Genomic DNA, 27,832 nt, shown 5'->3' with positions numbered 1-27,832 from the left:
AATCAATAGTCTTAAAGGTTTCCTTTTTGATTTGTCGCAGGGTCCGAGCTTTCTCTCCGAGGCCCTTTTTCCTGCAGAAACACCAATAATTGAAGAATTGGATCCCTCCTTCACACTTCATGAGATCATTACCAAGGTAAGGAAGAAAAGAAAAGCCTGTCAGTTAATCAATCCACACATGCTTGATTTTTAAGGAGATTTATTGAGTAGTTTCTTTTGAGTCGGGAATGCTATTTCTAAAGAGAAATGACAAGTTCAGAGTGGATTTCTGAGTAGATGAGCTTTGTCCCAGATGTTAGATTTCTGGAAGTCAGATAATAGGATATATCACAGAAACAATCCCATTCTAAATCTTAGCATCTCTGAAGCAAATCCTTTTCGTTCAAATAAATATCTGTTCTGAAGTTTGGAAACAGAAGATTAGGATTGTTATCTATCCTGAATCATTACAAAATCAATCAATGTTATTTATTGAGGATGTATTCTGTGGACAGCAATGTACTGACGATTGATGGAGTAATTGACTTAGGGTAGGTAACTTTCCTGACTTCCTTCTTTCCCACAACTTCAGTGATCTTTAAGTTTGCTGCGTCTACCAACTCTATTGTATTTTACTCTCTGAAAAGTTTAGAACAGTGTTCTGCATAGAGTAAGAGTGGTCGTTGCAGTGAGTTTTATAATGGCCAAGGTTTTGGCCTAGGAAAAAGAGGTATCCCTCTTCTGCCCTTGAGCAAAGAGAGATGTGGCTCCAAAAAAGGGTTAAAAGGAGGGAAGATATTCAGGGAGATAAAGACTAGTTAATTCTGAATAGTTGTGTCATATATAGAAATAGCCAATACCAGAAAAAAACTTCCTAAGAACCTGAAAGATTGATTTGGTGGAACAGACAGTGTTCTCAATACACTGCTAGGGGTTTTTGAATGTTCCCTATCATGCTCTCCCACCCGCCCCCTTGTCTCTGATACTTTGGCTTATTGTTTCTTCTGATGAGTCTCGGCTACCTCCTCTTTAATCCTCAATTATTCCTTATTTAATTTATTTTGTCCTGTGGTATTCTGCTTGGTTTGGTCCAGAGATGGAGATGGTTTCACAAAAAATACAATCTCATAAAATGTAAAATTTTATCTGTCATGTTAGACATGCCGAGAGCTTTGTGTATATTTTTTTTCACCTGTTACAAATGTCCACTAATTTCATGACTAGAAGGAAGTGGCTGTTTTAAGGATTCATTCATTCAGTCATATTTGTTGAGTGCTTACTGTGTGCAGAGCACTGTATTGAGCAACTTGGGAGAGTACAGTACAACAATAAACAGACATGTTCCCTGCCCACAACGTGCTTGGTTGTTCACTTGCCCCTTAAATTTGAACTGTGATAGCCTGTTCTTTTCTCTTGAATGTTATCCTGCACTTCTTTTTCTTAGAAGGACATTTTCTTCTAAAGCTGAAATTTATCTTTGCATTTGTCTTTGTAATTCAATGATTGGAAACTAAAATGAGTAAAGAATGAGTCTTGGTATTGATGCCTTAGGGACTTTATATGTTTCCGACTTGTACTTCCCATGCACTTAATGCAGTGCTCTGCACACAGTAAGCGCTCAATAAATGAATGAATGAATGAATGAATGAACTCTGTTAACAATTGGGAGGCACTGTGAAAAGCTGCTGAAGAGCAACACATACTGCATTTATTCTGAAGTTGTTATTCCTCTGTCCATTTCCTTTTTTAAAAAATAATTCCACTCATCCCTTCTAAACACCTTGGCAACCCAGTTCCATAAAGGAATTTGAATAAATGAAAGGCCAGTAAGACTATCAACCCACAGCTTCAGTGGTAGGTGAATAAATAAGTGAATAGGTGAAAGAGAAGCAGCACGGCTTAGTGGAAAGAGCACAGGCGTGGGAGTCAGAAGACATGGGTTCTAATCCTGTTTCAGGCACTTGTCTGCTCTGTGACCTTGGGCAAGCCATTTAACTTCTCTGTGCCTCAGTTAGTTCATCTGTAAAATGGGGATTAAGAGTGTGAGCCCTATGTGGGACAACCTGATTACCTTGTACCTGCCCCAGTGCTTAGAACAGTGCTTCACACATAGTAAGTGCTTAACAAAAACCATTATTATTATTGTTATTATTAAAAAGCAGCAAAGATTGATTGAGTGGTCTAGAAACACTTGTACTCAATCTTCTACTCACTATAATTATGTCTCAACTAACTTTTTTGAATTAGCATCTTTTAGCTGCGAATCTTGCCCATCATTATCAAGGATTCATGAGTTTTCCCAAAATGCAGTAAAATCTAGCCCACATATAAGCAATATCATGAAATGATTGAGAATTAAAGACTCACTAAGAAGTAGCTTTTTGAAACTGGTCAAAATTAGGTCACATGTAGTGTGTTTGTGTGTGTTTGTGTGTATGTGCGCATGTGTATGTGGGGCAAGTTACTTCACTTCTCAGTGCCTCTGTTACCTCATCTGTAATGGGGATTAAGACTGTGAGCCCCATGAGTGACAAGATGATTACCTTGTATCTATCCCAGTGCTTAGAACAGTGTTTGACACATAGTAAGTGCTTAAAAAATACACCATTATTATTATTATTATCATCATTATTCTCTGTGCCTCTGTCACCTCATCTGTAAAATGGGGATTAAAACTGTGAGCCCCATGTGTGCATTGTTGTTTCATGGTTTTTAGGCAGGAAAAAAACTTGGCTCCACAACATACCTGCTGCATTACCTTGGGCATGTCACTTAACTTCTTTGTGCCTCAGTTTTCTTACCTGTAAAATGGGAATTAAATCCCATTTTCCTTCCTCTGTAGACTCTGAGCCCACTGTGGGATAGGGACCTGATTATCATAACTTGTACTTCCCAAGCGCTTAGTGCAGTGCTGTGCACACAGTAAGCACTCAGTAAATACAATTGAATGAATGAATGAATGAGCCTACCCCAGCACTTAGTAAAATGATGCTTGGCACATAATAATAATAATAATAATAATAATAATAATAATAATAATGATGGTATTTGTTAAGTACTTGCTCTGTGTGAAGCACTGTTCTAAGTGCTGGGGGAGATACAAGGTCATCAGGTTGTTCCACGTGGGGCTCACAGTCTTAATCCCCATTTTATAGATGAGGTAACTGAGGCACAGAGAAGTTAAGTGGCTTGCCCAATGTCACACAGCTGACAAGTGGCTGAACGGGATTCGAATCCATGACCTGTTACTCCCAAGCCCACGTTCTTTTAACAAGTACTACTACCATTATTATTATTATTATTACTATTTACTACTTTATTTAACCATTTAGTCTTTTATTTAAAAAGCAACTTTTTTCATAATTCTTACAAAATCTCTGCTTGGCCTTACATATTGATTGTAGTTTCAGAATGACAAATGAAGTGCAGCAAAGAGCAACGTTGCATTTTATGGGCAGGAAGAATTTGAGGAAATGAGACACCTTCTCTAAAGCCGATAATTAGGTGAAAATTTTAAGCATCAGGATAGACATGGAATGAGAAATACAGACAGAAATGTAAGAAAAACAGCCAAAGAAGAATTCTGGAAGGTTTGTTACAGTAGAAGAATAGATTTGAGAAGAAAGAGAAATGTGCTAGTCCCAGCACAATCCAGATAAGAGACTGAGAGAAGCACAAAAACAGTTTTTTGTTTGTTTGAAATGACATTTTTAAGTGCTTACTTAAGTTCGTTGCAGATACAGTGATATTTCACTAAAGCATGATCAGCCTGGACAAAAATGAGGTGAATTGCCCCAATGTTGTTAATATTGACACTGAGGACATCCAGAAAGGCATAAGTCTAGGCGATAAACTGATAACAACTGAAAAATATATTTCAAACAGGTCGGGTCCCATTACTAACAATAATGAGATTTGCTAAGCCACATATGTTATGTCTTTTATATGTTTGGAGCTTGAGAAAGATATAAGGCTATATTGTATAAAGATAGAACAAAGATATAAAGATATATAAAGATATATATATATATATATAATGGCATTTGTTAAGCACTTACTATGTGCAAAGCACTGTTCTAAGCACTGGGGGGGGGATACAAGGTGATCGGGTTGCCCCGTGTGGGGCTCACAGTCATCATCCCCATTTTACAGATGAGGTAACTGAGACTCTGAGAAGTTAAGTGACTTGCCCAAGGTCACACAGCAGACATGTGGGGGAGCTGGGATTCGAACCCATGACCTCTGACTCCAAAGCCCGTGCTCTTTCCACTGAGCCATGCTGCTTCTCTGGGCCACGCTGCTTCTCTATATATATCTATATATCTATATATAGATATATATCTATATATATAAAGATATAGAGATATATAAAGATAGTACAAAGAACAGGCCCAATCGCTGTTCCACTTTTATTTTATCCCCTTGTAACAGGTGAAGAAACAGAAGCCCCTACTGGTTGTGACTTGACCAAGGCCATACGGAAGGTCACAGTAGGTGAGAAGCAGGATGGCCTAGTGGACAGAGCCTGAGCCCAAGAGTCAGAAGGTCTTGGGTTCTAATCCCAACTCCACCACTTGCCTGCCGTGTGACCTTGGGCAAGTCACTTCACTTAGAAGCAGAGTGGTTTAGTGGAAAGAGCACGGGCTTCGGAGTCAGAGGTTGTGGGTTCTAATCCCAGCTCTGCCACTTGTCAGCTGTGTGACTTGGGGCAAGTCACTTCACTTCTCAGTGCCTCAGTTCCCTCATCTGTAAAATGGGGATTAAGACTGTGAGCCCCATGAGGGACAAGATGATTACCTTGTATCTATTCCAGTGCTTAGAACAGTGTTTGACACATAATAAGTGCTTAAAAAATACACCATTATTATCATTATTATCATCATTATTCTCTGTGCCTCCGTCACCTCATCTGTAAAATGGGGATTAAAACTGTAAGCCCCATGTGGGATAGGAACTGTGTCCAACACTGTATTACCCCAGTCCTTAGAATAATGCTTTGCACATAGAAAGCACTTAACCAATACCATAATTATTATTACTACTAATATTGTTAGATCAGTGGCAGAGCTAGGAGTTAAATCCAGGCTTTTGACTCCTATTCCTTATTCTTTTCTTTAGGCCACAGTGTTTTTTTGGCATTTTCTCCAAAATACTCAAAGCCCTTTCATTTATGTCGAACTATTTCTTTAGAGAAAGTTTCTGAGGTGAAAACATTCAAACTGGGAGTATTATTACAAATTCTCTATCGGTGCACTATTCTCCCTTAAACCCTCTGTGAAAGAGTCAGCGACAATCTCTCTTCTGTACTCTCCATAAGAGACACCATCTCTTTTTTTCCCTATCCATCAATATATTGAAGTCAAACATTTTCCATAAAAAGTACTGACTGGCCAACACACAATTTTTAATAAGAAAATGTATAAGCATTTTTTTAAAATTCAGTTATTTAAATATGAATATCACTACAAGACAATATACATTGTACCAGATTTTATTTTAACTATTCCTGTGTCACCTAATACATTTGATCAATTGTCTAGCATCACTTTGAAGAATGAATAGTCTATTATAAATGAGGCATAAAATATGAGCTCGAGGAACCTAATACTTAACTTTATTAAACTTACTTTAAAATTATGGCTGAGTTTACTAGTTTTCATATAAGATAACATTATTCCAAACACAGTAACTGAAGAATAAGAAAACTCTGCATTCCTTTTAAAAAAAAATAAAACAGAGGAATCAGACAGAATAAGAAATAGTTTGATCTCTCCCAGAGATGTCATTCATCTGGTAACCTTTAAAAAAGCTTTTATATGAAGTAAGAAAAAATGAAAGACTCCAATATCCGGTCTTCTGAGTTTCAAATGCAAGTCATATTTGTGATGCTAATAGAATTTCTGATACAGCGCTATAAACACATAGGAAGCTTGGTTAATAATGATGATGATGGCATTTATTAAGCGCCATTTATTTATTGGTTTATTTATTTATTTATTGGTTGTTATGTAAGTTTGAATGATTAGTTCAGAGTTCCCTCTGGTCCATTCAAATGGGACTACACCATTAGGGTTATGTAAAATAATACCATTTCAGCAGGTTTAATCTAAACTGGTTTATTTGAATTTGATAATGTTGCTTCATCCCAAGTAGATATATTATACTTATCTTACTACTATCCTCATGCTTTTACTTTTATTATTGAAAACATTTGGGGATCACTTTATTTTCTGTTGTCAAATTACTTTTCCTGGATGCAAAATGTCTCCATAGAGCACTGCACTATATACTCTTGTCAAGAGCTAAGCCAAAAAATTGCACTTTGAATGCAGGGATTCTTTATAATACAAGAAATTCTGGACTGTATCTGCTCAAGGGAATTGACAGGATATTAGGATATTGCAGGATATTAACTCTTTTTTCTGTTTTTGAGGAGGATATTTTATGTACCTGTGTTTCCTCCAAAAATGAATAATAGCATCCAACTATGGATAATCACTTCCCTGTTCTTTTTTTCCTTGTCTGTAGGGATTTAGTTTATTGTTTTTCATTATAGAACACAAATATCATATCTCTTTTTTTTACTTAATAAACCTATTTCAGATTTTAAGGCTGAGATCATTTCTGCTTTAAATGTATCAGTGAACCATTTTCCCCAAATTCTACAATGTATAATCAAAATTGTTATGACTTCCTATGGAATTAGAAATTACTAGGGAGATGTCAATATGTATGCATATAAACACCTGCACAAACATGTGTTTACATGAAAACATAGTCATATATGAGAAAGCAAAAAATTCAGGAAGGCAATCACTTTGTTACTACTGATAAAAAAAGTTGTTAAGTGCTTATTTTGTGCCAAGCACTATACTAAGCGCTGGGATATATACAACAAAATCAGATCAAACACAGTCCCTGTCCTACATGAGACTCACAGCCTAAGTAGGAGGGAGAACAGGTATTGAATCCCAATTTTACATTTAGGAAACTGAAGCACAGAGAAATAAGTGACTTCCCCAAGGTCACACACAGGCAAGTGGCAGAGCTGAGTTCCTATGACTCCCAGCCCCGTACTTTTTCCACTGGGCCATGTTTCACCAAGAAATCTTGAATCTTCATTATGATAATCTTTCAAACCAAAATCACAAGTACCTGTAAATTCACTTTACCACGCATCGGGTCTCACACTGAGTTCAGGAAACTTCAGTCAATCTATGGCAACTTCTTTCAGTAGTTAAAGATGCAGGACATTATGCTTGTGAGGAATTGGAAAAGATGAAAATCTGGTGGAACATCCCCCTTTCTAGCAAGGCTTTGTTAGGAGAGTGAAGATAAGGCATTAACTTTAAAATACTAGTTAAATTTTTCTGTTTGAAATAGAAATGTTCTGGTAGAAGATAATTAGAATATGGTATTTAGAGAGAGATAATAGGCCATCAAACTCTCTTGTGAATTCCTTTCCATGCATGCGAGTGTGGATATTCAAAATGACAATTGATTTTCCCTCCTAATTAGACTGAGGCCATGTAGAACAAGGACTGATTATTTACACTTGATATTTTGTATTTACACAGCTTTTAGTAGTGTACTTGGCACTTAATAAGTGCTTGACAAATAATAATAAATTTGCTATACTTATGCATATTCATTCATTCATTCATTCATATTTATTGACCACTTCCTGTGTGCAGAGCACTGTACTAAGCACTTGGAAAGTACAACTCAGCAACATATAGAGACCGTCCCTACCCGACAAAGGGCTCACAGTCTAGAAGGGAGAGACAGACAACAAAACAAAACATGTGGACAGGTGTCAAGTCGTCAGAACAAGTAGAATTAAAGCGAAATGCACATCATTAACAAAATGAATAGAATAGTAAATATGTACAAGTAAAATAGAGTAATAAATCTTTACAAATATATACAAGTGCTGTGGGGAGGGGAAGGAGCTTGGGCGGGGGGGTATGGGGAGGAGGAGAGGAAAACGGGGTCTCAGTCTGGGAAGGCCTCCTGGAGGAGGGGAGCTTTCAGTAGGGCTTTGAAGGGAAGAAGAGAGCATGTAGAAATGTTTCTCTTCCACAGTGTTATACCTTTAGCAGCTTATTAAATTGCATTTTGTGTTACCAGTGTTCCAAACACATCTGCTCTTGGGGCACAAATATAGTCTCGATGCTCCGTCTTCCACTGTTGTCAGCCAGAATTCTACTACTCCACCATATTGAGCGAGGTCGAGCTTCAGGGTGTCTTTCTGTGGTATTTGTTAAGTGGTTACTATGTGTCAGGCACTGAATTTAATGCTGGGGTAGAAAAACTAATCAGATTGGACAGAGTCCATGTCCCACATGGGGCTCAAAGTCTTAATCTCCATTTTACAGACAAGGTAACAGGCACAGAGAAGTTAAGTGACTTGCCAAAGGTCACACCACCAACAATTGGCAGACCCAGTATTAGAATCCTTGTCCTACTGATATCAAAGCCTGTTCTCTCTGCACTGGGTGAGCCCACTGTTGGGTAGGGACTGTCTCTATATGTTGCCAACTTGTAGTTCCCAAGCGCTTAGTACAGTGCTCTGCACACAGTAAGCGCTCAATAAATACGATTGATGATACTGTTCACCAAACAGCAGTTCCATGGGTATGCTACCATCTATTCTCATCAAATGATAATCAATAATAATTGAATCAGTGAATTTATTGAGTACTTTCAGGGTGCAGAGCACCCTAAATGCTCAGGAGAATACAACATAACAGAACTGGTAGACACAGTTTAATGGGGAACTGTGGGCTGTGATGGTCCAGTGAAGCTATGTTTTGATGAATTGACTGTGTTTCAAGAACTCCTTGTTGATCATCTTGACCTGACATTTGAAATCTGTGCTTTATGTATAGGGCCTGGCACGTAGTAAGTATGACTTGTGAGCTACCCAGATGCAATGATTCATGTAGTCAAATGTGCCTTTCTGGTACCTTGTAGTAGCATATGTAGTCTTCATTGCTGTAGTGATACTGTATAATGATGAGTGCAAGCCTTCATTTAATACCAATCAGGATAAAACTCTGAGGTTTCCATTGTTTGCGCCTTGGGTTTACATTGGGTCCCAATGGGAAGGGGAATGTGACCATCAACTCTTTCACATTGTAATCTCAAATACATTTAACACAGTGCTCTACTTCATTCATTCAGTCGTATTTATTGCATGCTCACTGTGTGCAGAGCACTGTACTAAGTGCTTGGAAAGTACAATTCAGCAACAGATGTAGTCCCTACCCAACAATGGGCTCACAGTCTAGAAGGGGGAGACAGACAACAAAACAAAACAAGTAGACAGGTGGCAATATTATTAAAAAAAGATAAATAGATATACACACATTAATAAAATAAATAGAGTAATAAATATGTACAAATATACACAAGAGCTGTGGGGAGGGGAAGAGGGTACGGTGAGCAGAGGAAAAGGGGGTGCTCGGTATGGGAAGGCCTCCTGGAGGAGGTGAGCTCTCAGTAGGGCTTTGAAGGGAAGAAGAGAACTAGTTTGGTGGATATGTGGAGGGAGGGTATTCCAGGGCAGAGGTAGGATGTGGGCCAGGGATTGATGGTGGGACAGGTGAGAATGAGGCATAATGAGGAGGTTAGCGGTGGCAGAGGAGTGGAGCATGTGGACTGGGCTGTAAAAGGAGAGAAGGGAGGTGAGTTAGGAGGGGGCCCGGTGATGGAGAGCTTTGAAGCCAATAGTGAGTTTTTGCTTCATGCGTAGGTTGATAGGCAACCACTGGAGATTTTTGAAGAGGGGAGTGGCATGCCCAGAGTGTTTCTGCACAAAAAAAATCCGAGCAGCAGAGTGAAGTATATAATAAAGTGGGGAGAGACAAGAGGTTGGGAAATCAGAAAGGATGCTGATGCAGTAATCCAGTCAGGATAGGATGAGAGATTATATCATCATCATCAATCGTATTTATTGAGTGCTTACTGTGTGCAGAGCACTGTACTAAGTGCTTGGGAAGTACAAGTTAGCAACATATAGAGACAGTCCCTACCGAACAGTGGGCTCACAGCCTAAAAGATTATACCAACATGGTAGTGGTTTGGATGGAGAGGAAAGGGCGGATCTTGGTGATGTTGTGAAGGTGAGACCAGCAGGTTTTGGTGATGGATTGGATGTGTGGGGTGAATGAGAGAGTGGAGTCAAGGATGACACCAAAGTTGCGGGATTGTGAAACGGGAAGGATGGTAGTGGCTCCACAGTGACGGGAAAGTCAGGGAGAGGACAGGGTTTGGGATGGAAGATAAGGAGTTCTGTCTTGGACGTGTTCTACACTCAGTAAATGTTCAGTAAATACTATTGATTGGCTGTGCTTTTTTCCTAACTCGATCTTCGTGTCTTAATGCAGTCGACTAATAAAAACACGATCCATAAAAACAAGAAGAAGTATAATTTGATTTAACCAATGATTTGGAATATTACAAATACCAATATTGGTATATGCAGGGAGATTGAGGGATTAGTTTAGAAAGCATCTCCTGAAGGAAGTGGCTTTTTCAGCATGGCTTAGATGTTAGAAGGGATATGGTTTGGTGGATTTGTGAAGGATGGAGTTCTATACAGGGGAAGATATAAACAGTGTATCAGAGTTGTGAGCAAAGTTCAGTTTGATAAATCGGTTGTAAAGAGCAAAGAATGCAAGTTAGAGTGTAGTGAGAACAGTGGATCTGGAAGAAACAGAATTATCTGGGCATCATAAGACCTGCATGCTTCTGCTTGATAAAATATTTAATGACATTCTTTTAAATAATAGGACAATTATTCTTCCAAGAGAGGCATTAACCCTGAATGCTATGCTATTTTACCAAAAAGAATTACCAAGTATATTTTATTGTTGTGACTTAGAGAATACATTGTAAAATACAAACATACTTCTTTTAGCAGCTAGCTTAGACTACATTTAAATTATGCAGTGTCTCTCTTGAAAGATTCAGAGTAATTGGTATTTTAAAATAGAATGAATATATTCCTTGAAACTGAAGTAGTTTTATCATATTAAATTGAGATTTAGGAACTGAGAAAATGTTCAATTTTCAGCCATAAGACACACTTGTGTATGTTACTCATTATCATAAAAGCAATATTTACTTTTCCTAAACCAGGATTTATTTATTCATTTCCAGCTGTGAAGATAGTATACGATTGAAAAATCTGCACAAAGTAAATTCTAAGGGTATTAAATTGAGGGGGAAAAAAAAACAAAGCAAAATCCTTTACATTTTAATGAAGTGTTGGTAGCTACTGAAATAGCAATTCAAAATATGCCCTAAAGCACCTCTGGACAATGCAGACTATGTTTTGGCTTGCCGGACTGTGAGTCCCATAAGCAGCTTCAAGCTCCTAAGAGAGAAAAAGGAAATGGAAGTGTGGAGGCATAGACTGGGAGTTTTAAAAGTACAAAATAAATCAGTCTTCCCAGAAATGTCAGCACCATGAACATCCATTTATTAGCCAATCTTCTTAAGCAGCGTGGCTTAGTGAATAGAGCATGGACCTAGGCATCAGAAGGACCTGGGTTCTAATGCTGGTTCCCCCATTTGTCTTCTGTGTGACCGTGGACAAGTCAGTTAACTTCTCTGTGCCTCAATTACCTCACCTGTAAAATGGGGATGAGTGTTAGCCCCATGTGGGACAGGGACTGTGTCCAACCTGATTAGCTTGTATCTACCTAAGTGCTTACAATAGTGCTTGGCAAGTGCAATAATAAATTAGTATTATTAGTTAAAGCCGTGAAAATGAATGAGTTCCCCAAAGGAGTGAGTGTAAGTGGAGAATCTAAGGCAACCCATAACTAAGCCTTAAGGGATCCCTGACTGTCAGAGGGAGGAAGAGGCAGAGCTTGCAAAACAAGGCCCTACTGAGAGCTCACCTCCTCCAGGAGGCCTTCCCAGACTGAGCCCCCTTCTTCCTCTTCCCCCATCCCCCTCTCCATCCCCCCATCTTACCTCCTTCCCTTCCCCACAGCACCTGTATATATGTATATATGCTTGTACATATTAATTACTCTATTTATTCATTTATTTTACTTGTACATATCTATTCTATTTATTTTATTTTGTTAGTATGTTTGGTTTTGTTCTCTGTCTCCCCCTTTTAGACTGTGAGCCCACTGTTGGGTAGGGACTGTCTCTATATGTTGCCAACTTGTACTTCCCCAAGCGCTTAGTATAGTGCTCTGCACACAGTAAGCGCTCAATAAATACGATTGATTGATTGATTGAGATTGAGTAGGAGTGGTGAGAGGAGAACCAGGAGAGCGAAGTGTCAATGAGGTCAAATTTAGATAATGTATCCCACGTCACCACGTTAATCCAAGCGCTTATCCTATCTATCCTGCCTTGGTTACTGTATCAGACTCCTTGCTGACTTCCCTGCCTTCTGTCTCTTCCCACTCCAGTCCATAATTAATTCCCTCTGCTGCCCAAATCATTTTTCTACAGAAACATTCAGTACATGCTTCCCCACTCCTCAAGAACCTCCGGTGGTTGCCCATCCACCTCCGCATTGAACAGAAACTCCTTACCACCAGCTTTAAAACAATCACTGTGCCCACTTCTACCTCATGTTGATGTTTTCCCAGCCCACACACTTTGCTCCTCTAAGGCTAACCTACTCGTTGTACCTTGATCACATCTATCTCACCTCTGTCCTCTTGTCCATGTCCTGCCTCTGGCCTGGATTGTGTTCTTAAAGAACATGTTCGAAAAAAAATCAATGGGAATCGGGTACTTGGAGATACCATCAGGACTGATATTTTTTCATAAAAAAATCTTTATGTTATTGTCATATCCATCATAAGTAGACATCTTACAGCTTTGTCTCCTATTGCAAGTTTCCTGAATTAAATAAAGCAAAAATGTGAAGAAACACAAAGTACTATATAGGCAAAGCTGAGGCAGAGGTTGGAAAGTATAGCATCCTCATACCGTGCACATGGGTACAACCATTTCTTCCTGGACCAATTCTACTTCTGTCAAGTTTTTTCATGCGTAGGCAGTGTTGTTTTGCTCTCTGAGTCATGCTTTGTGTTATATCCAAACCATGAAACCCAACCATATATTGTTCATAATATGATACGTTACCATTGTTGGACTGAAGAGTAAGCCATTTTGTTAAGCGAGCCATGGGAATTTTTAAAAATTAGTCTTGAAAAGAGTTACTAACGTTCCAAGATTTTCTTCAGGAATAATGGTTTCAAATTGCTTGCAAGTGTATATCAGTAAATATTAGATATTTACAGAGAAGCTGCATGGATTAGTGGCAAGAGCAGGGGCTGGGGAGTCAGAGGTTATGAGTTCTAATCCTGCCTTTGCCACTTGTCAGTTGTTTTACTTTGAACAAATCACTTAACTTCTATGTGCCTCAGTTACCTCATCTGTAAAATGGGGATTAAGACTGTGAGCCCCACATGGGACAACCTGATCACCTTGTATCTACCCCAGCGAATAGAACAGTGCCTGGTACATAGTAAGCACTTAACAAATACAATCATTATTATTATTTAAATATTATTGCTATTACTGAGAAAATGTCCATCAAGCTCTGTATATTTGAAATAAAATTTTATATAAATTTTGATTTGTCATGAAAAATGAAAAATAATCAAAACAACTGGAAATTGGTTCCATGATATAATGTTCCTTATGACAGTTTCTCTAAATGACTATCTTAAGTCTCTCCTTCATTTTAATTATTGGTTGCTGGAATGGTGATTGTATAATTTGGTGCTATGCACCAGAGTAGAAAATGATCAGGTCAGTCCATGTCATGCTCATTTACTAAATGGGGAAATTGAAGCCCAGAAAGTCTTGTGACTCACCCTAAAGTTTTAAATCCCTATCACTGATGAAACTAGACCTAGTATACTCGTCTCCTCACAGCCCATACTCTTTCACTGAGGCCATGCCTCTCATAGGATGAAATGAACAAGTAAATGGCTGCCTTAAAAAAATTCAAAACTAAAATGAACTGAATTCTCTGTAGTTTCAATTCCTGTTTAAAAAGGTGCCTTTGTTTTTCATTAAAATTTGAATTTGTGCTTTTAATTTTATTTGTAATGCATGCATATTTTAGTCATTGTTCAAAGGTACCTTCTCAATCCGATACTTGTTTCCTTGAATCCAATTTTATTCTCCTGATTAGCATATTCCATTGGCTCTGCTGACTTCTCTGTCCATCTGGTGCTTCCTTTTCCATTGTAAAACATTATTTTTATCTCAGTTCAATTATTCATGACCATCCCAGAGTTAAAAAAAAAATAGATGGGTTAAGGCAGGGATGGAGAGAAAGGAGAGAGTGAGACAGATTAGACATATAGCAGAAACTGAACTTCACATAGACACACATCATTTACTCATCCACACATACACACAAAACATGTCAATGTAGCATCAACATTAGGAAAAGGGAAAAAGCAAAGTTGCAGCTGGTATAGCACCACTGCTACTGTTGCCACCTGGGATGAGGAGAGGGAAGGATGAATCAATCAAGCAATCTATCACTCATAATTTATTGAACACTACTATATGCAGAGGACTGGACTAAGTGCCTTGGGGAGTGCGTTATAACAGCAATGGTAGACACATTCCCTACTCACAAGGAGCTTACAGTCTGACGGGGGAAGACATTAAAATAAATAAGGGATATTTTCATAAGTATGATCCGGTGAACAAAGGGTACAAATTCAAATGCAAGGGTGATGCAGAAGGGAGAGGGAAACATGGAAATGAAGGCGTGGTCGGGGAAGACATCTTGGAAAAGATGTGATATTAAAAAGACTTTGCAGATGAGGAGAGAAATGGCTCCCTAAAGGTAGGAACTAGTCACAGTAGCGTTGATAGTCATAGACATGAAGAGGAGCAATGCTCCCGTTCTTCAATCATTATTACTACTGTGACTGGGTCCTAACTTTAGAGTAGGTGAAAAGCCCTCTACTAACTAATAGGAAAGCACAATAGAATTAGTAAACCTGATACCCCCTTCAGTTTAATGGGGTAGACAGGAAGTAAAATTACAAGCAGAGAGCAGAGAAGCCAAGCAAAAATAAAAATAATTGCTGTGGGAGACAGAGTGGGATGAGTATGTAAGTGTTTAGGGCGTATGGACTTGTGTTTAAGTGGTGAAAAATAGGATTAGGATGTTGAAAATTTAGTCAGGGAAGACTTCTTGGAGGAGATGAAATAAGAATCATAAGAATGATACTTATAAAGTGCTCAATATGTCCCAACCATTGTACTAAGTGCTGGGCTAGCAACTGCTAAAAGAATAGCAGTTTAGACACATGGAGATCACAGTCTAAGTAGAAGGAAGTAGGATTTAATATTCATTGTACAAATTGACTGATTACTTGTTTTGATGTCTGTCTCCCCACTTCTAGACTGTGATCCTGGTGTGGGCAGGGATTTTCTCTATTGCTGAATTGTAGTTTCCAAGCACTTAGTACAGTACTCTGCACACATCAAGTGCTCAATAAATATGATTGAATGAATGAATAAGGAAATAGAGGCATATAGTTAAGTGACTTGCCCAATATCACTCAGCATGAAAAGTGGCAGAGCTAGGATTAAAAACTCAGGGCCTCTGACTCCCAGGCTTGTGCTCTTTCCATTAGAAGAGAATGTATATTTTAATAGGGCTGTAAGGGAAATAGGTGGTCTGTTGACTGTGAAGAGGAGGGAGATCTGGGAAAAAAAAGGGAACAAGAGGAGAAGCTGTATGTCTATTCCACCAAAAGCTGGCCACTAGAGCAGTTAGTCTTGATGTAAAATGAGGAAATATTAACCTATCCATCCATCTCCCTGCCAGACCTGCAATTCCAGCATGTCTTATTTATTCATTTTTAATTTGACCAAGTAAAATATTTATAATATGAAAATCTACCAAAATGAATGATTCACATTTTAAAAGCTTGGTAGGATTTTACTGTTTTTTCTGTTTCCTGGTGTGAAGATAGGAAAGAAGAAAGGGGATTACCATGGTGCTCTGGATAGTCTTTACAAGCAACACTTGTTCAATTTAGACTTGTTCTCTGTAATGCTGAATTGCTAATTGTTTCTATGTTTGTCTTTCCCCTAGAGTATGAACTTCTTATAGGCAGGGACTATTTAATACAGCTTTTGCTGAATACCTACAAGTGCCAGTTCAGCATTATGTTCACTGTAGGCAACCTACAAATACTTCTTAAGTTGATAATTATGATCATGCAGGTGAAAGCCCCATTTTTTCTTCAAGGAAAGAAGTGATAAAGGAAATCCAGCTGGATAGAGTATTGTTATTATTATTATGATGGTATTTGTTAACAGCTTACTATGTGCCAAGCACTGTTCTAAGTGCTGGGGTAGATACAGGGTAATCAGGTTGTCCCACGTAGGGCTCACAGTTTTAATTCCCATTTTCCAGATGAGGTAACCAAGGTACAGAGAAGTTAAGTGATTTGCCCAAGGTCACACAGCAGACGAGTGGCAGAGCTGGGATTAGAACCTATGTCCTCTGAATCCCAAGGCCGTCTTCCTTCCACTAAGCCATGCTGCTTCTCTGAGTACTTTTTAATGTTGCAAATTATTTCAGATGATTACAATTCTGAAAACGACCCCACATTGGGACATGCTTGGCACTTATAATGTAGCATTGTATTAAGCTGAAGATTCGGAAATCCAGTTAATATGCAACCCATGCCAGCCAACGAATGCATATCAGTTTCATTTTAAAAGAGGCTATCGAGGACACCCTGCTTCGATGTGAGACATATAAACCTGTTCCCTTGCTGTGCTTGCCATAAATAACACAGTTATTGTGAAGTATGTGTCCAAGGACTTCATTTTATACATAGGGCCTCCGATCCCTGCCTTCCTTCCGGACCCCCCACCCCAAACTCCATCCCCCTGAGACTCCCTGCACCCTCCTGAACCCCAAACCCCAGCCCTGGAATCCCCCCCGCCTTCAGCCCCAGACCATACATTCATTCATTCATTCAATCGTATTTGAGTGCTTCCTGTGTGCAGAGCACTGTACTAAGCGCTTGGGAAGTACAAGTTGGCAACATATAGAGACGGTCCCTACCCAACAGCGGGCTCACAGTCTAGAAGGGGGTGACAGACAACAAAACAAAACATACTAACAAAATAAAATAAATAGAATAGTAAATATGTACAAGTAAAATAATTAGAGTAATAAATATGTTCAAACATATATACAGGTGATGTGGGGAGGGGAAGGAGGTAAGGTGGGGGTGATTGCTCCCCTAACCCCAAACCTCCTGAAAGTCCCTGCACCCTCCGCCCCACAAACCCCAGTCCTCTGCATTCCCCTGTGCTCTCTGGACCCCCCCCCCCCCCCAATCCCAACCCCCTAGATCCCCCTGCACCCTCTGGATTAACCGCCCCAAACCCCAACCCCCTGCACCCTCCACCTCCCCAAACCCCAACCCCCTGAACCCTCCTGTATCCTCCGGATTACCCCCCCAAAAAAAACCCCAACCCCTGAATCCCATTGTACTTTCCAGATTACCCTCCCAAATCCCAGTCCCTTGAACCCCACTGCATCCTGTCTCTATGTGCCGAATTGTACTTTCCAAGCGCTTAGTACAGTGCTCTGCACACAGTAAGTGCTCCATAAATATGATTGATTGAATGAATGAATATAATTTGATAATAATCAATAATATCACTGGGAGATATCACTAGGAGATAGATTAGGAGAGATGCGTCCATGATGTCGCTATGGGTTGGAGATGACCCGAAGGCATAAGATAAGTCAATCATGGCATGCGTCACACTAGGAAAAATTGTACATTAACAGTGGATTACATTGGTATCTGTTCAACAGGCCAATCAGAGATCTTTTAAAAATTACGTGTCAGATTTGGGGAAAGTAAACCAAGAAAATGCAATCAAAATGAGAGTTCCCAGTTTAGTAATAGCCATGCTTTGTGAATCCCTGATTAAGAAATTCCTTCACTGGTGAAGGAATTCTGGTGAGACTGGTGAGACTAAATAAGGATAGTGAGTAGTTTGTAACCACACTCTATTTTAAGCTTCTTGTGGTTAGGGGCATGCTTACCAACTCCACTGTAGTGTACTCTCCCAAGAGTTTAGTACAACAAATGTTAGATAAATACCAATGATTGACATTTTATAGTACGGTCGTAGTTGATAAAGTGATCATGTCTGAAGCAGATTATTTTTACATCTTCTGGATTCTTACTAAGTTTAAATATGTTATGACATATTAAAGATAAAGCATCATTTAGAAAGCACTCAATAAGTACCATTGATCAATGTATGCATTCAGTTAGCATTAAATTTAGTTAAAACTGTATTTTGGTAGTCACTGGGCTATTATCACCCTCCATTGAATTCCACACATCAATTCATTTAATTGAATTAAAGGCTTCTATCTACCTTTTTATCCCAATTAAATGAACAACTGAGAAGGAAGATCTGAGCAGTCTCCCTTTTCTCAAACACTCATTGATCTGTTCTAACAAAGATGTTGAAACAGGTGAATCTGACTGAAGCTCCCAGGTACATGATTGTTCCCAGAAGGTAGAGTAGTCATTCCCCCCACCCTAGTCTAGGGCTAGAAACTTCCTCAGTACTCAGCAGTAGCAGTTCGGTAGTCTTCCTTTAGAAGATAAACTGATTTCTCAAAGCTCCAATGACTAGGGGGAATGAGAAAGAGTAACGATCAAAGAAAAACATGTTTGAAAGAGTGAGAAGGACTTTGTTTCAAAATCAGTGGAGATTCATGAAACTGCCCTCTCAAAGGTCACCAATGACCTTCTTCTTGCCAAATCCAATGAGGCATCTACTTTACCTTAATCCTACTCAACTGCCTTTGACATTGTGGACCACTCCCTTATCCACTTTTGGCTTCAATGCCTCTGTCTTCTCCTGGTTCCTCCTTAGCGCTTCCCTATCCCTTCCACTCTCTTTGGCTGCTCAATTGCAGTCTCTTTTGCAGGCTCCTCCTCTGCATCCCACCCCCTGACTGTGAGAGCCTCTCAAGGCTCAGTTCTGGTTCCCCTTCTATTCTCCATCTCATCTTTCCCTTGGAGAATTACTTCTCTCTTAAGGCTTCATCTACCAACTCTACTTGGATGATTCCCAAATCTATATCTCCAGCCCTGATTCCTCTCTCTTCAGCAGTCTAACATTTCCTTCTGCCTTCAGGACTTCTCTACCTGGATATCCTGCCGACACCTCAAACTTAACAAGTCCATAACAGAACTCCTCAACTTACCATTCAAACCCTCTCTGCCCCCTGACTTTCCTTTCACTGTAGAAAGCACCCCCATGCTCTCTCTCACAAGCCCATGATCTTGGCCATATCCTTAACTCTGATTCAACTCACATATGTGTTGCTGAATTGTACTTTACAAGCACTTAGTACAGTGCTTTGCACATAGTGAGAACTCAATATGATTGAATGAATGGTACACTGACCTCCCTCTCTCGCCACTCCAGTCCATACTTCACTCTGCCTGAATCATTTTTTTTTAAAGTGCAGTCCATATTTCCAAACTTCTCAAGAATCTCCAGTAGTTGCCGAACCACCTCCAAATCAAACAAAAACTGCTTTCGTTGACTTTGAAGTACTCAATCACCTTGCCTCTTCCTATTTTACCTCAATGCTTTCCTACAACAGCCCAGACTGATCATTTAGTTCCTATAGTATCAACCTTCTCAGTATAATTCAATCTCATCTATCTCACCACTATCCCCTTGCCCATATCCCACGTTTGGCCTGGAACTCTCTTGTCCCTTCATAACCAACAGAAAATCACTCTCCCCATCTTCAATGCCTGATTAAAATCACATCTCCTACAAGTGCCCTGCCCCACTAAGCCTTCATTTCCTCTACTCCTTTTCCCTTCTGCATTGCCTATTCATGTGGGTTTGTACCCTATATAAGCACGTGAAGTTCACCCCACACTCAGGCCATAGTACTTATGTTCATATCTGTAAAAAAAATTAATGTCTGGCCCCTCGTCTAGACATAAAACTCCTTGTGGGCGGGGAATGTATCTACTTTATGGTACTGTACTTTCCCAAGTGCTTAGTACAGTGTTTTGTATGCAGTAAACACTCAATAAATATGCCTGATTGAAATGAAAAGAAGGAAGTCTAATCAAGACTTTTCAATCATTAGTTTTACAGCCATGTAGATGGTTGGCGACCACAGCAGCCTTCTGAAACCTTCAATTTGGTCTAAAACTTCTTACCCCATTTTTACCATCTGTTTTGCAGTCTCCTGAAGGCCATGTTGGTCTTTTTGACTGTTTTCTTATCTTTATCCATGCATTGTTAGACAGTATACTGCGTAGATAGCATAATTTGGTGGCCATTTTGAATTCTTTGTCACTAATGAAATCTTCGGTCAAGTAAGGTTTCCCAAATTTAGGCCGCCCCATTTTCTGCAAACTTACATTCCGTCCTTTACACTGTGCTGCATCAGGAAAGCGATTTATACCGTTTACATGTTTTCTTGACCATTAATTCGTTCAATCATATTTATTGAGCGCTTACTGTGTGCAGAGCACTATACTAAGCACTTGGGAGGTACAAGTTGGCAACATATAGAGACGGTCCCTACCCAACAACGGGCTCACAGTCTAGAATGGGGAGACAGACAACAAAACAAAACATGGACAGATGTCAAGTCATCAGAATAAATAGAGGTAAAGCTAGATGCACATCATAAACAAAATAAATAGAATAGTAAATATGTACAACTAAAATAAATAGGGCAATAAATCTGTACAAACATATATATATATATATAAGTGCTGTGGGGAGGGTAAGGAGGTAGGTCGGGGGGATGGGGAGGGGGAAGAGGGGGACAGGAAGGAGAGGGCTCAGTCTGGGAAGGCCTCTTGGAGGAGGTGAGCTCTCAGTAGGGCTTTGAAGGAAGGTAGAGAGCTAGCTTGGCAGATGTGCGGAGGGAGGGCATTCCAGGCCAGGGGGAGGACATGGGCCAGGGGTCGATGGCGGGACAGGCGAGAACGAGGCACAGTGAGGAGGTTAGCAGCAGAGGAGTGGAGAGTGCGGGCTGGGCTGTAGAAGGAAAGAAGGGAGGTGAGATACAAGGGGGCGAGGTGATGCAGAGCCTTGAAGCTGAAAGTGGGGAGTTTTTGCCTGATGTGTAGGTTGACTGGTAGCCACTGGAGATTTTTGAGGAGGGGAGTAACATGCCCAGAGTGTCTTTGCACAAAGATGATCCGGGTAGCAGTGTGAAGTATAGACTGAAGTGGGGAGAAACAGGAGGATGGTAGACCAGAGAGGAGGCTGATGCTGTAATCCAGTCAGGATAGGATGAGAGATTGGACCAGCAGGATAGCGGTTTGGATGGCGAAGAAAGGGCGGATCTTGGTGATGTTGTGAACTATGGGTCCCTAGAGCATAGGGGTCTTTGTACAACAGTTCTGAACCAGTGGTTAATGTATAGTTTGTACATATGAAATCATTAGTACTCACAAATGATCTGTTGTATCCAGAATTCTCTTTGATGGACGATGTTGGTTAACCTGGGTTGAATCATTTTTGGTAATTGCTTATTTCATGAGGATGAGAGGAAAGGTAGCCTAGTGGAAAAAGCAAAAGTCTGGGAATCAGGAGTCCTAGGTTCTAGCCCCATCTTTGCCATTCTTGATCTGTGTTGTCTCGAATGAATCTCTCAATATCAGTGTGCCTCAGTTCTCGCACATGTAAAGAGAGGATGAAATACATGCTCTGCCTTCCTATCAGATTGGGAACTTTTGGTCCATCAGAGACTCTGTCTGAGTGGATAATTCTGTGTCTACCCCAGCACTTAGTGCATAGTGAGCACTTAATAAATGATGGCATAGTTATTATTAACTCTACAATTTCCTGGCCTTCAAGTGCTCTCTTTCTCTTAGATTAGTTTATTGTAGTAATTTCAGATTTGGACATAAATGTACCCTAACATTTTTTCTGTCATTCAGGTACTGATTGTGAAATGTAAAATCCCTGCAAATCACTTTCAGCAACAACAACAAGTGTGTAGCATTTCTAATGAGGAAAGCAGTCCAATAAAAATGGCTTTAAATGGTCAATGTCATATTGAATCCTAAAAGGTTTTAATCAAGGCTCAAATTGACAATATTCTTACAGATTCTCAACAATGCTGCTTATTTAAAAATCACTGGGAAATTTGACATAGGGAAAATTGATACCATCTTTCTTCCATTTCCCTTTACTCTCCAACCTCCTCTTCTACTCCCTGCTTGTTCTTTCTCCTTCAAGAACGTAGAACAGATGGAAAGAAGTAGCATGAGCTAGTGGAAAGAGCATGGGCCTGGGAATCAGAGGACTTGAGGTCTAATTCCAGCTCCACCTACTGTTTACTGTGTGACCTTTTCAAGTCACAACTTCTCTGTGCCTCATTTCTCCTGTTCTCCCATGTGGGACAGGGACTGTGTCCAACCTCATTGACTTATATCTACCCCAGTGCTTAGAACAGTTTTTGATGTATATCTACTCCAGGATTTAACAAATGCCATAAAACAAGCAAACAAGTGTAAGTAATAAAAGCTTGAGACATTTGTCAGGAGACTAATAAAACAATGGAGCTGGTTCTAGTCTCTTCCTTGATGATAGGGCTGCTACCTTGATCCCTGGGTGAGCCCCAAGTGGGTCAACCTAATAACCTTGTATCTATCCCAGTGCTTAGTACAGTTCTTGGCACATAGTAAGCACTTAAATGCCAACATTATTATTATTATTATTATTATTATATTTGTCACATACTTTGGTTTTAGGTTTGGGAAATGAATAGGGGGGGAAAGTGGGAAATACAATGTTGACTGATAGGAGAGGATAGCTATTTTATTTTGTTTTTGCGCTATTAAAATCTTGCTTCACAAGTACGTCACACTTCTTTGGTAGGCCAGATTACTTTAGCATTTATCATACTCAATGAAGTCTGTGAAGTCCTCAGGTTCCAGCACACTATGTAAACATAAGATCTATCCAAGAAATCTAAGCCATCACTAAGACTACCATTCGCAGAAAACTACTTTGACAGTTATTATGGAATCGCAACTGATAAAAAGGTCTCTAGCCAACAATTCTCATTTCTTCAGCTTGTTAGTTCCCTGTATTTATCGTCTCTGGATTTCCCTTAGAGCAATCAGAGGTGAAGCAATTACGTTACAGCTTTGAATTGATCTAGATTTGCTTATTGTACTCTTGGTAAAGCTGTTCTTTGTGATAACAACCTGAACAGACTGGGGAATGGCAAACCATGTTTTTCTTCTTTTGCCTGGTCTAACTGAGCATACATCGTTTGTATGTACATATACAAGCTTCAGTTTTAAAAGCTACCAACACTACAATAGGCTGATGAGATCAGCAAAAATGAAAAGGCATTTAAGCTCCTAGAAGACAGGAATAATCTCTTCCAACCCTACTATACTCTTCCAAGCACTTAGTTAAGTGCTCTTGATTTATTGGTTTGCTTGGGGAATAGCTCTCAATAAACCCCTTTGCATGATGAGCTTAGGTTGGTTAATGGTTTGTGGGAAAGTTTAGGACAGCCAAATAAAGGGTTGGTTTTTTTGTAAACTTATTTTTTTCTCTAGGAATTTCAATCCTCCTCTGAGTAAACTATTGCTTATGGATATTATATTTGTAACTATTCTTACTCAAAATGTTCACTGTTGGCTTCATGCCTGCTCCAAATCCACTCATGGGATATTAATTCTGCCTATAGCTCTTTCCTCCTTCAAACTTACCACAACATTTGTATATAATTTGTGTTTTTCAGTGTTCTCCACTATATTATACATTCCTTGAAGGAAAGGACTGTGTCTTCTGCATGTAGTATAGCTCACCAGTGCTTAGAAAAGTACTTGGAACATATTAAGTGCTTAACAAATACCATCATCATCAAATACCTCTGACTAATTTTTTAGATGTTCTAAATCTGCCTGGTAGCTGGTTTCGTACATTCCTTTCATCTATCCTCCATGTCCCTTTCAGCTGGAAGACAGAGCAGTTGAGGGAAAAGTCTGAAGGAAGAGCTAGACTTTTTGATGAAATAGCTGCCTCCACCTTTCCCAAATTTGAGCAAAAATTAAGACGTTGGAAGTTTGAAATCCCACCTTGTTAAATTATTGGAAAACATGGAAAAAATCTAAATGATTTTTTTAAGAATTAAAATTCATCCTGATGTTCATTTGAAATCCCACCTTGTTAAATTATTGGAAAACATGGAAAAAAAATCAAAATATGATTTTTTTAAGAATTAAAATTCATTCTGATGTACTTTAATTTGGCCTTCTCCTCACCCAACAACAATACTTCTCCAGTCTTATTGACTCCCATACCCATTCATTTATTCAATTGTATTAATTGAGCTCTTACTGTGTGCAGAGCACTGTACTAAGCACTTGGGAAGTACAAGTTGGCAACATATAGAGATGGTCCCTACCCAACAGTGGGCTCACAGTCTAGAAGGGGGAGACAGAGAACAAAACAAAACATATTAACAAAATAAAATAAATAGAATAAATATGTACAAATAAAATAAATAAATAAATAAATGAAATAACCCATTGCCTTTGCCAGCTATTTTAGATGTTTAACTTCCTCCTTAAGTATTCTGTTCCACTGCCTTCCTTATCTCTTTTCCTTAATGAACTATCCAATAAAATTTAGCCATGAGGAATGCTTTCCCTAAAATCTCCTCTTTCACCCTCTTCAAGTCTCCCATCTTTCCCCACAACACCGAGGCAATTCCTCACCCTCTGTCAAAATCTACCCTGCTCACCTGCAATCTACCCTGCTCACCTGCACCTCTGACCCCTCTCAAAGGTCACAGATGATCTTCTGGCCAAATCCTATCTGGTCTGTAGTCTTCCTCAACCTCTCAGCTGCCTTTGACACTGTGGACCACCAACTTCTCCTTGTTGGGTAGGGACTGTCTCTATATGTTGCCAACTTGTACTTCCCAAGCACTTAGTACAGTGCTCTGCACACAGTAAGTGCTCAATAAATATGATTGATTGATTGATTGTTTGAAACCTTATGCAACCTTGGTTTCAGTGATACTGTTCTCTCATGATTATCCTTCTACCTCTCTGGCTGCTCCTACTCAAGCTCTTTCACAGGCTCTTTCTTTACTTCCCACCCTCTAACTGTGGAATTCCCTCAAGGCTCAATTCTTGGTCCCCCTCTATTCTATATCTACACCCACTCATTCACTCCCATGACTACAATTTCTATGAGAATTAATCCCAACAGTCCTGACCTTTCTCCTTCACTGCAGTCTCATTTCCGCCTGCCTTCAGGACATCTCTACTTGGATGCCCCACTGGCACCTCAAACTTAACAATTCCAAAACAGAACTCGTCATCTTATTCAAATCCTGTCCTTCACCTGCCTTTCCCATCACTGTAGACAAAACCACAATCATTCCTCTCACACAAGGCCACAAGCACAGGCTCCCAAGCATCCTTGACTCAACTCTTTCATTAAACCTATGTGTTCAATATGTAAACAAATCCTTTTGCTTCTACCTTCACAGCAACACTTAAATCCACTATTTTCTTCTCCATCCAAATTGCTACTGAGCTGATCTATGCACTTTCCATATCTCACCGTGGCTACTGCATCAGCCTTTTTGCTGGCCTTCTGCCTCTCTCTGCTCCCATCCATAAATTACTCTGCTGCCCAGACCATTTTTCTAAAAAAAAATAAAAAAAATAATTCAGTCAATGTCTCCCTACCCATCAATAGGGACAATAATAAGAATTATGGTATTTGTTAAGTGCTTACTATGTGCCAAGCACTGTTCTAAGTGCTGGGGCGAGGCAATTAGGTTTTCCCACGTGGGGCTCAAAGTCTTAATCCCCATTTTACAGATGAGGTAACTGAGGCACAGAGAAGTTAAGTGGTTTGCCTAAGGTCTCACATCAGACAAATGGTTGTCTTGAGATTAGAACACACGTCCTCTGTCTCACAAGCCTGGGCTCTTGCCACTAAGCCACGCTGCTTCCGCAGCCCTGCTGCAGCAAGAAATTCAGTGGTTATCCAACCACTTCCATATCAAACTTCTATCATTTGCTTTAGAGCAATCAGGTCTCTCCCTCCTACCTTACCTTCCTGCTTTTCTACTATAACTCAGTCCACAGAATTTGCTTCTCTAATTCCAACTTACTCACTATACCTCATTCTCATCTCTCTTGCAGCTGACCCCTTACCCACATCCTCTTTGACCCAGAACTTATTTCTCCTTCATTTACCACTCTACCTACCTTCAAAATCTTATTAAAATTGTATCTTTTCCAAGAGGTCTTCTCCAATGAGTCCTTCTTTTCCCCTATTCCCTATTTTTTCTGCATCACCTATGCTCTTATATCTGTACCTTTTAAGCATCTAATATTCAACCTACCCTCAGCCCCACAGCACCTATATACATAGATTCAATTTCTTTATATTAATACCTGCCTTCCCCTCTAGACTGAAAGCTTTTTGTGGGCAGATAAGGTGCCTACAGAGTCTGTTGCATGTGTACTCTTCAAAGCCCTTCGAATAATGCTCTGCACATCGTAAACACTCAGTAAATCATCATCAATCATATTTATTGAGTGCTTACTATGTGCAGAGCACTGTACTAAGTGCTTGGGAAGTACAAATTGGCAACACATAGAGACAGTCCCTACCCAACAGTGGGCTCACAGTCTAAAGTAAATGTCATTGATTGATTGAGTGATAATAGGAAATGTCATTTCCTGGAATGTTAGCTTCCATTATTGCTTTGAAATATCCTGTTGGATTGCTCTCTTCAGCCCTCCATATGCATCCACAGAAAACTTCCTTTAGATCCACAGGGAGATTTCAAATCTAGCCCATGTCATGCTGCGTTCATTTTTACAAAGCAAAACAGTACAAAAGTCTTTTTTTTTTTCATTTTCTCACTGAAATCTATCCCTAAAAGGGCATGATTGCAACTAGCTGTTGTAGCACAAAGGATCAAATAATTTGCCTAGGGTTTCTTGCCATCCTCTTGCCTCACATCTTCAGCTGTCACATCTGAAAACTAGCCACACATTTAATTAGTGAAACAAAAATTATGGAAGCTAAGTGTTGTTAATATTGCTGAACCATTTATTTAACATCAGTCTTGCCAAAAGATTGTTGGCTACAGAATTTATTCCTTTGACTAGAAATTGATTCTGACTTTTGGCATAAGATTAGTGTGGTGGAAGCCTGTGAAAACAAGATTGTTTTAAATCAACAGACTCTCCAAAGGTGTATGTCTTTTATTAGTGATAACTTTAATTTCTGCTTCCAGAAATGCCGCAGACTTTTTAATCCTCAAAGTACTCTGAGAACAGTCCAAAGAATTGACCAGAAGATCTAATTCACATATTTTCAGTGAAAGAAAACTAATACAGATAAAAAGGAAATGAAAAAAGATACATTTCACATCCAAGCCGTCACCAAAACCTGCCAGTCTCAGCTCCGCAACATTGCCAAGATCCGCCCTTTCCTCTCCATCCAAACTGCTACCCTGCTCATTCAAGCTCTCATCCTATCCCGTCTGGACTACTGCACTAGCCTTCTCTCTGATCTCCCATCCTCGTGTCTCTCTCCACTTCAATCCATACTTCATGCTGCTGCCCGGATTATCTTTGTCCAGAAACGCTCTGGACATATTACTCCCCTCCTCAAAAACCTCCAATGGCTACCGATCAATCTGCGCATCAGGCAGAAACTCCTCACCCTGGGCTTCAAGGCTGTCCATCACCTCGCCCCCTCCTACCTCACCTCCCTTCTCTCCTTCTAC

General features: G+C 39.7%; 1 protein-coding gene across 1 annotated transcript in view; it reads left to right on the top strand.

The window, feature by feature from the left end:
* NAALADL2 (N-acetylated alpha-linked acidic dipeptidase like 2) overlaps positions 1–27,832 on the top strand; it is a 989,255-nt gene that overhangs the window by 824,830 nt on the left and 136,593 nt on the right. Inside the window, exon 12 of the mRNA XM_038750200.1 lies at positions 41–136. Within this exon, the coding sequence (XP_038606128.1) occupies positions 41–136 (96 nt within the window). The remainder of the gene's footprint in view (positions 1–40; positions 137–27,832) is intronic.

Source organism: Tachyglossus aculeatus, chromosome 1 (assembly GCF_015852505.1).
Source record: "Tachyglossus aculeatus isolate mTacAcu1 chromosome 1, mTacAcu1.pri, whole genome shotgun sequence".
Taxonomy (NCBI): Eukaryota; Metazoa; Chordata; class Mammalia; order Monotremata; family Tachyglossidae; genus Tachyglossus; species Tachyglossus aculeatus.
This window is presented reverse-complemented; position numbering and strand designations above follow the sequence as displayed.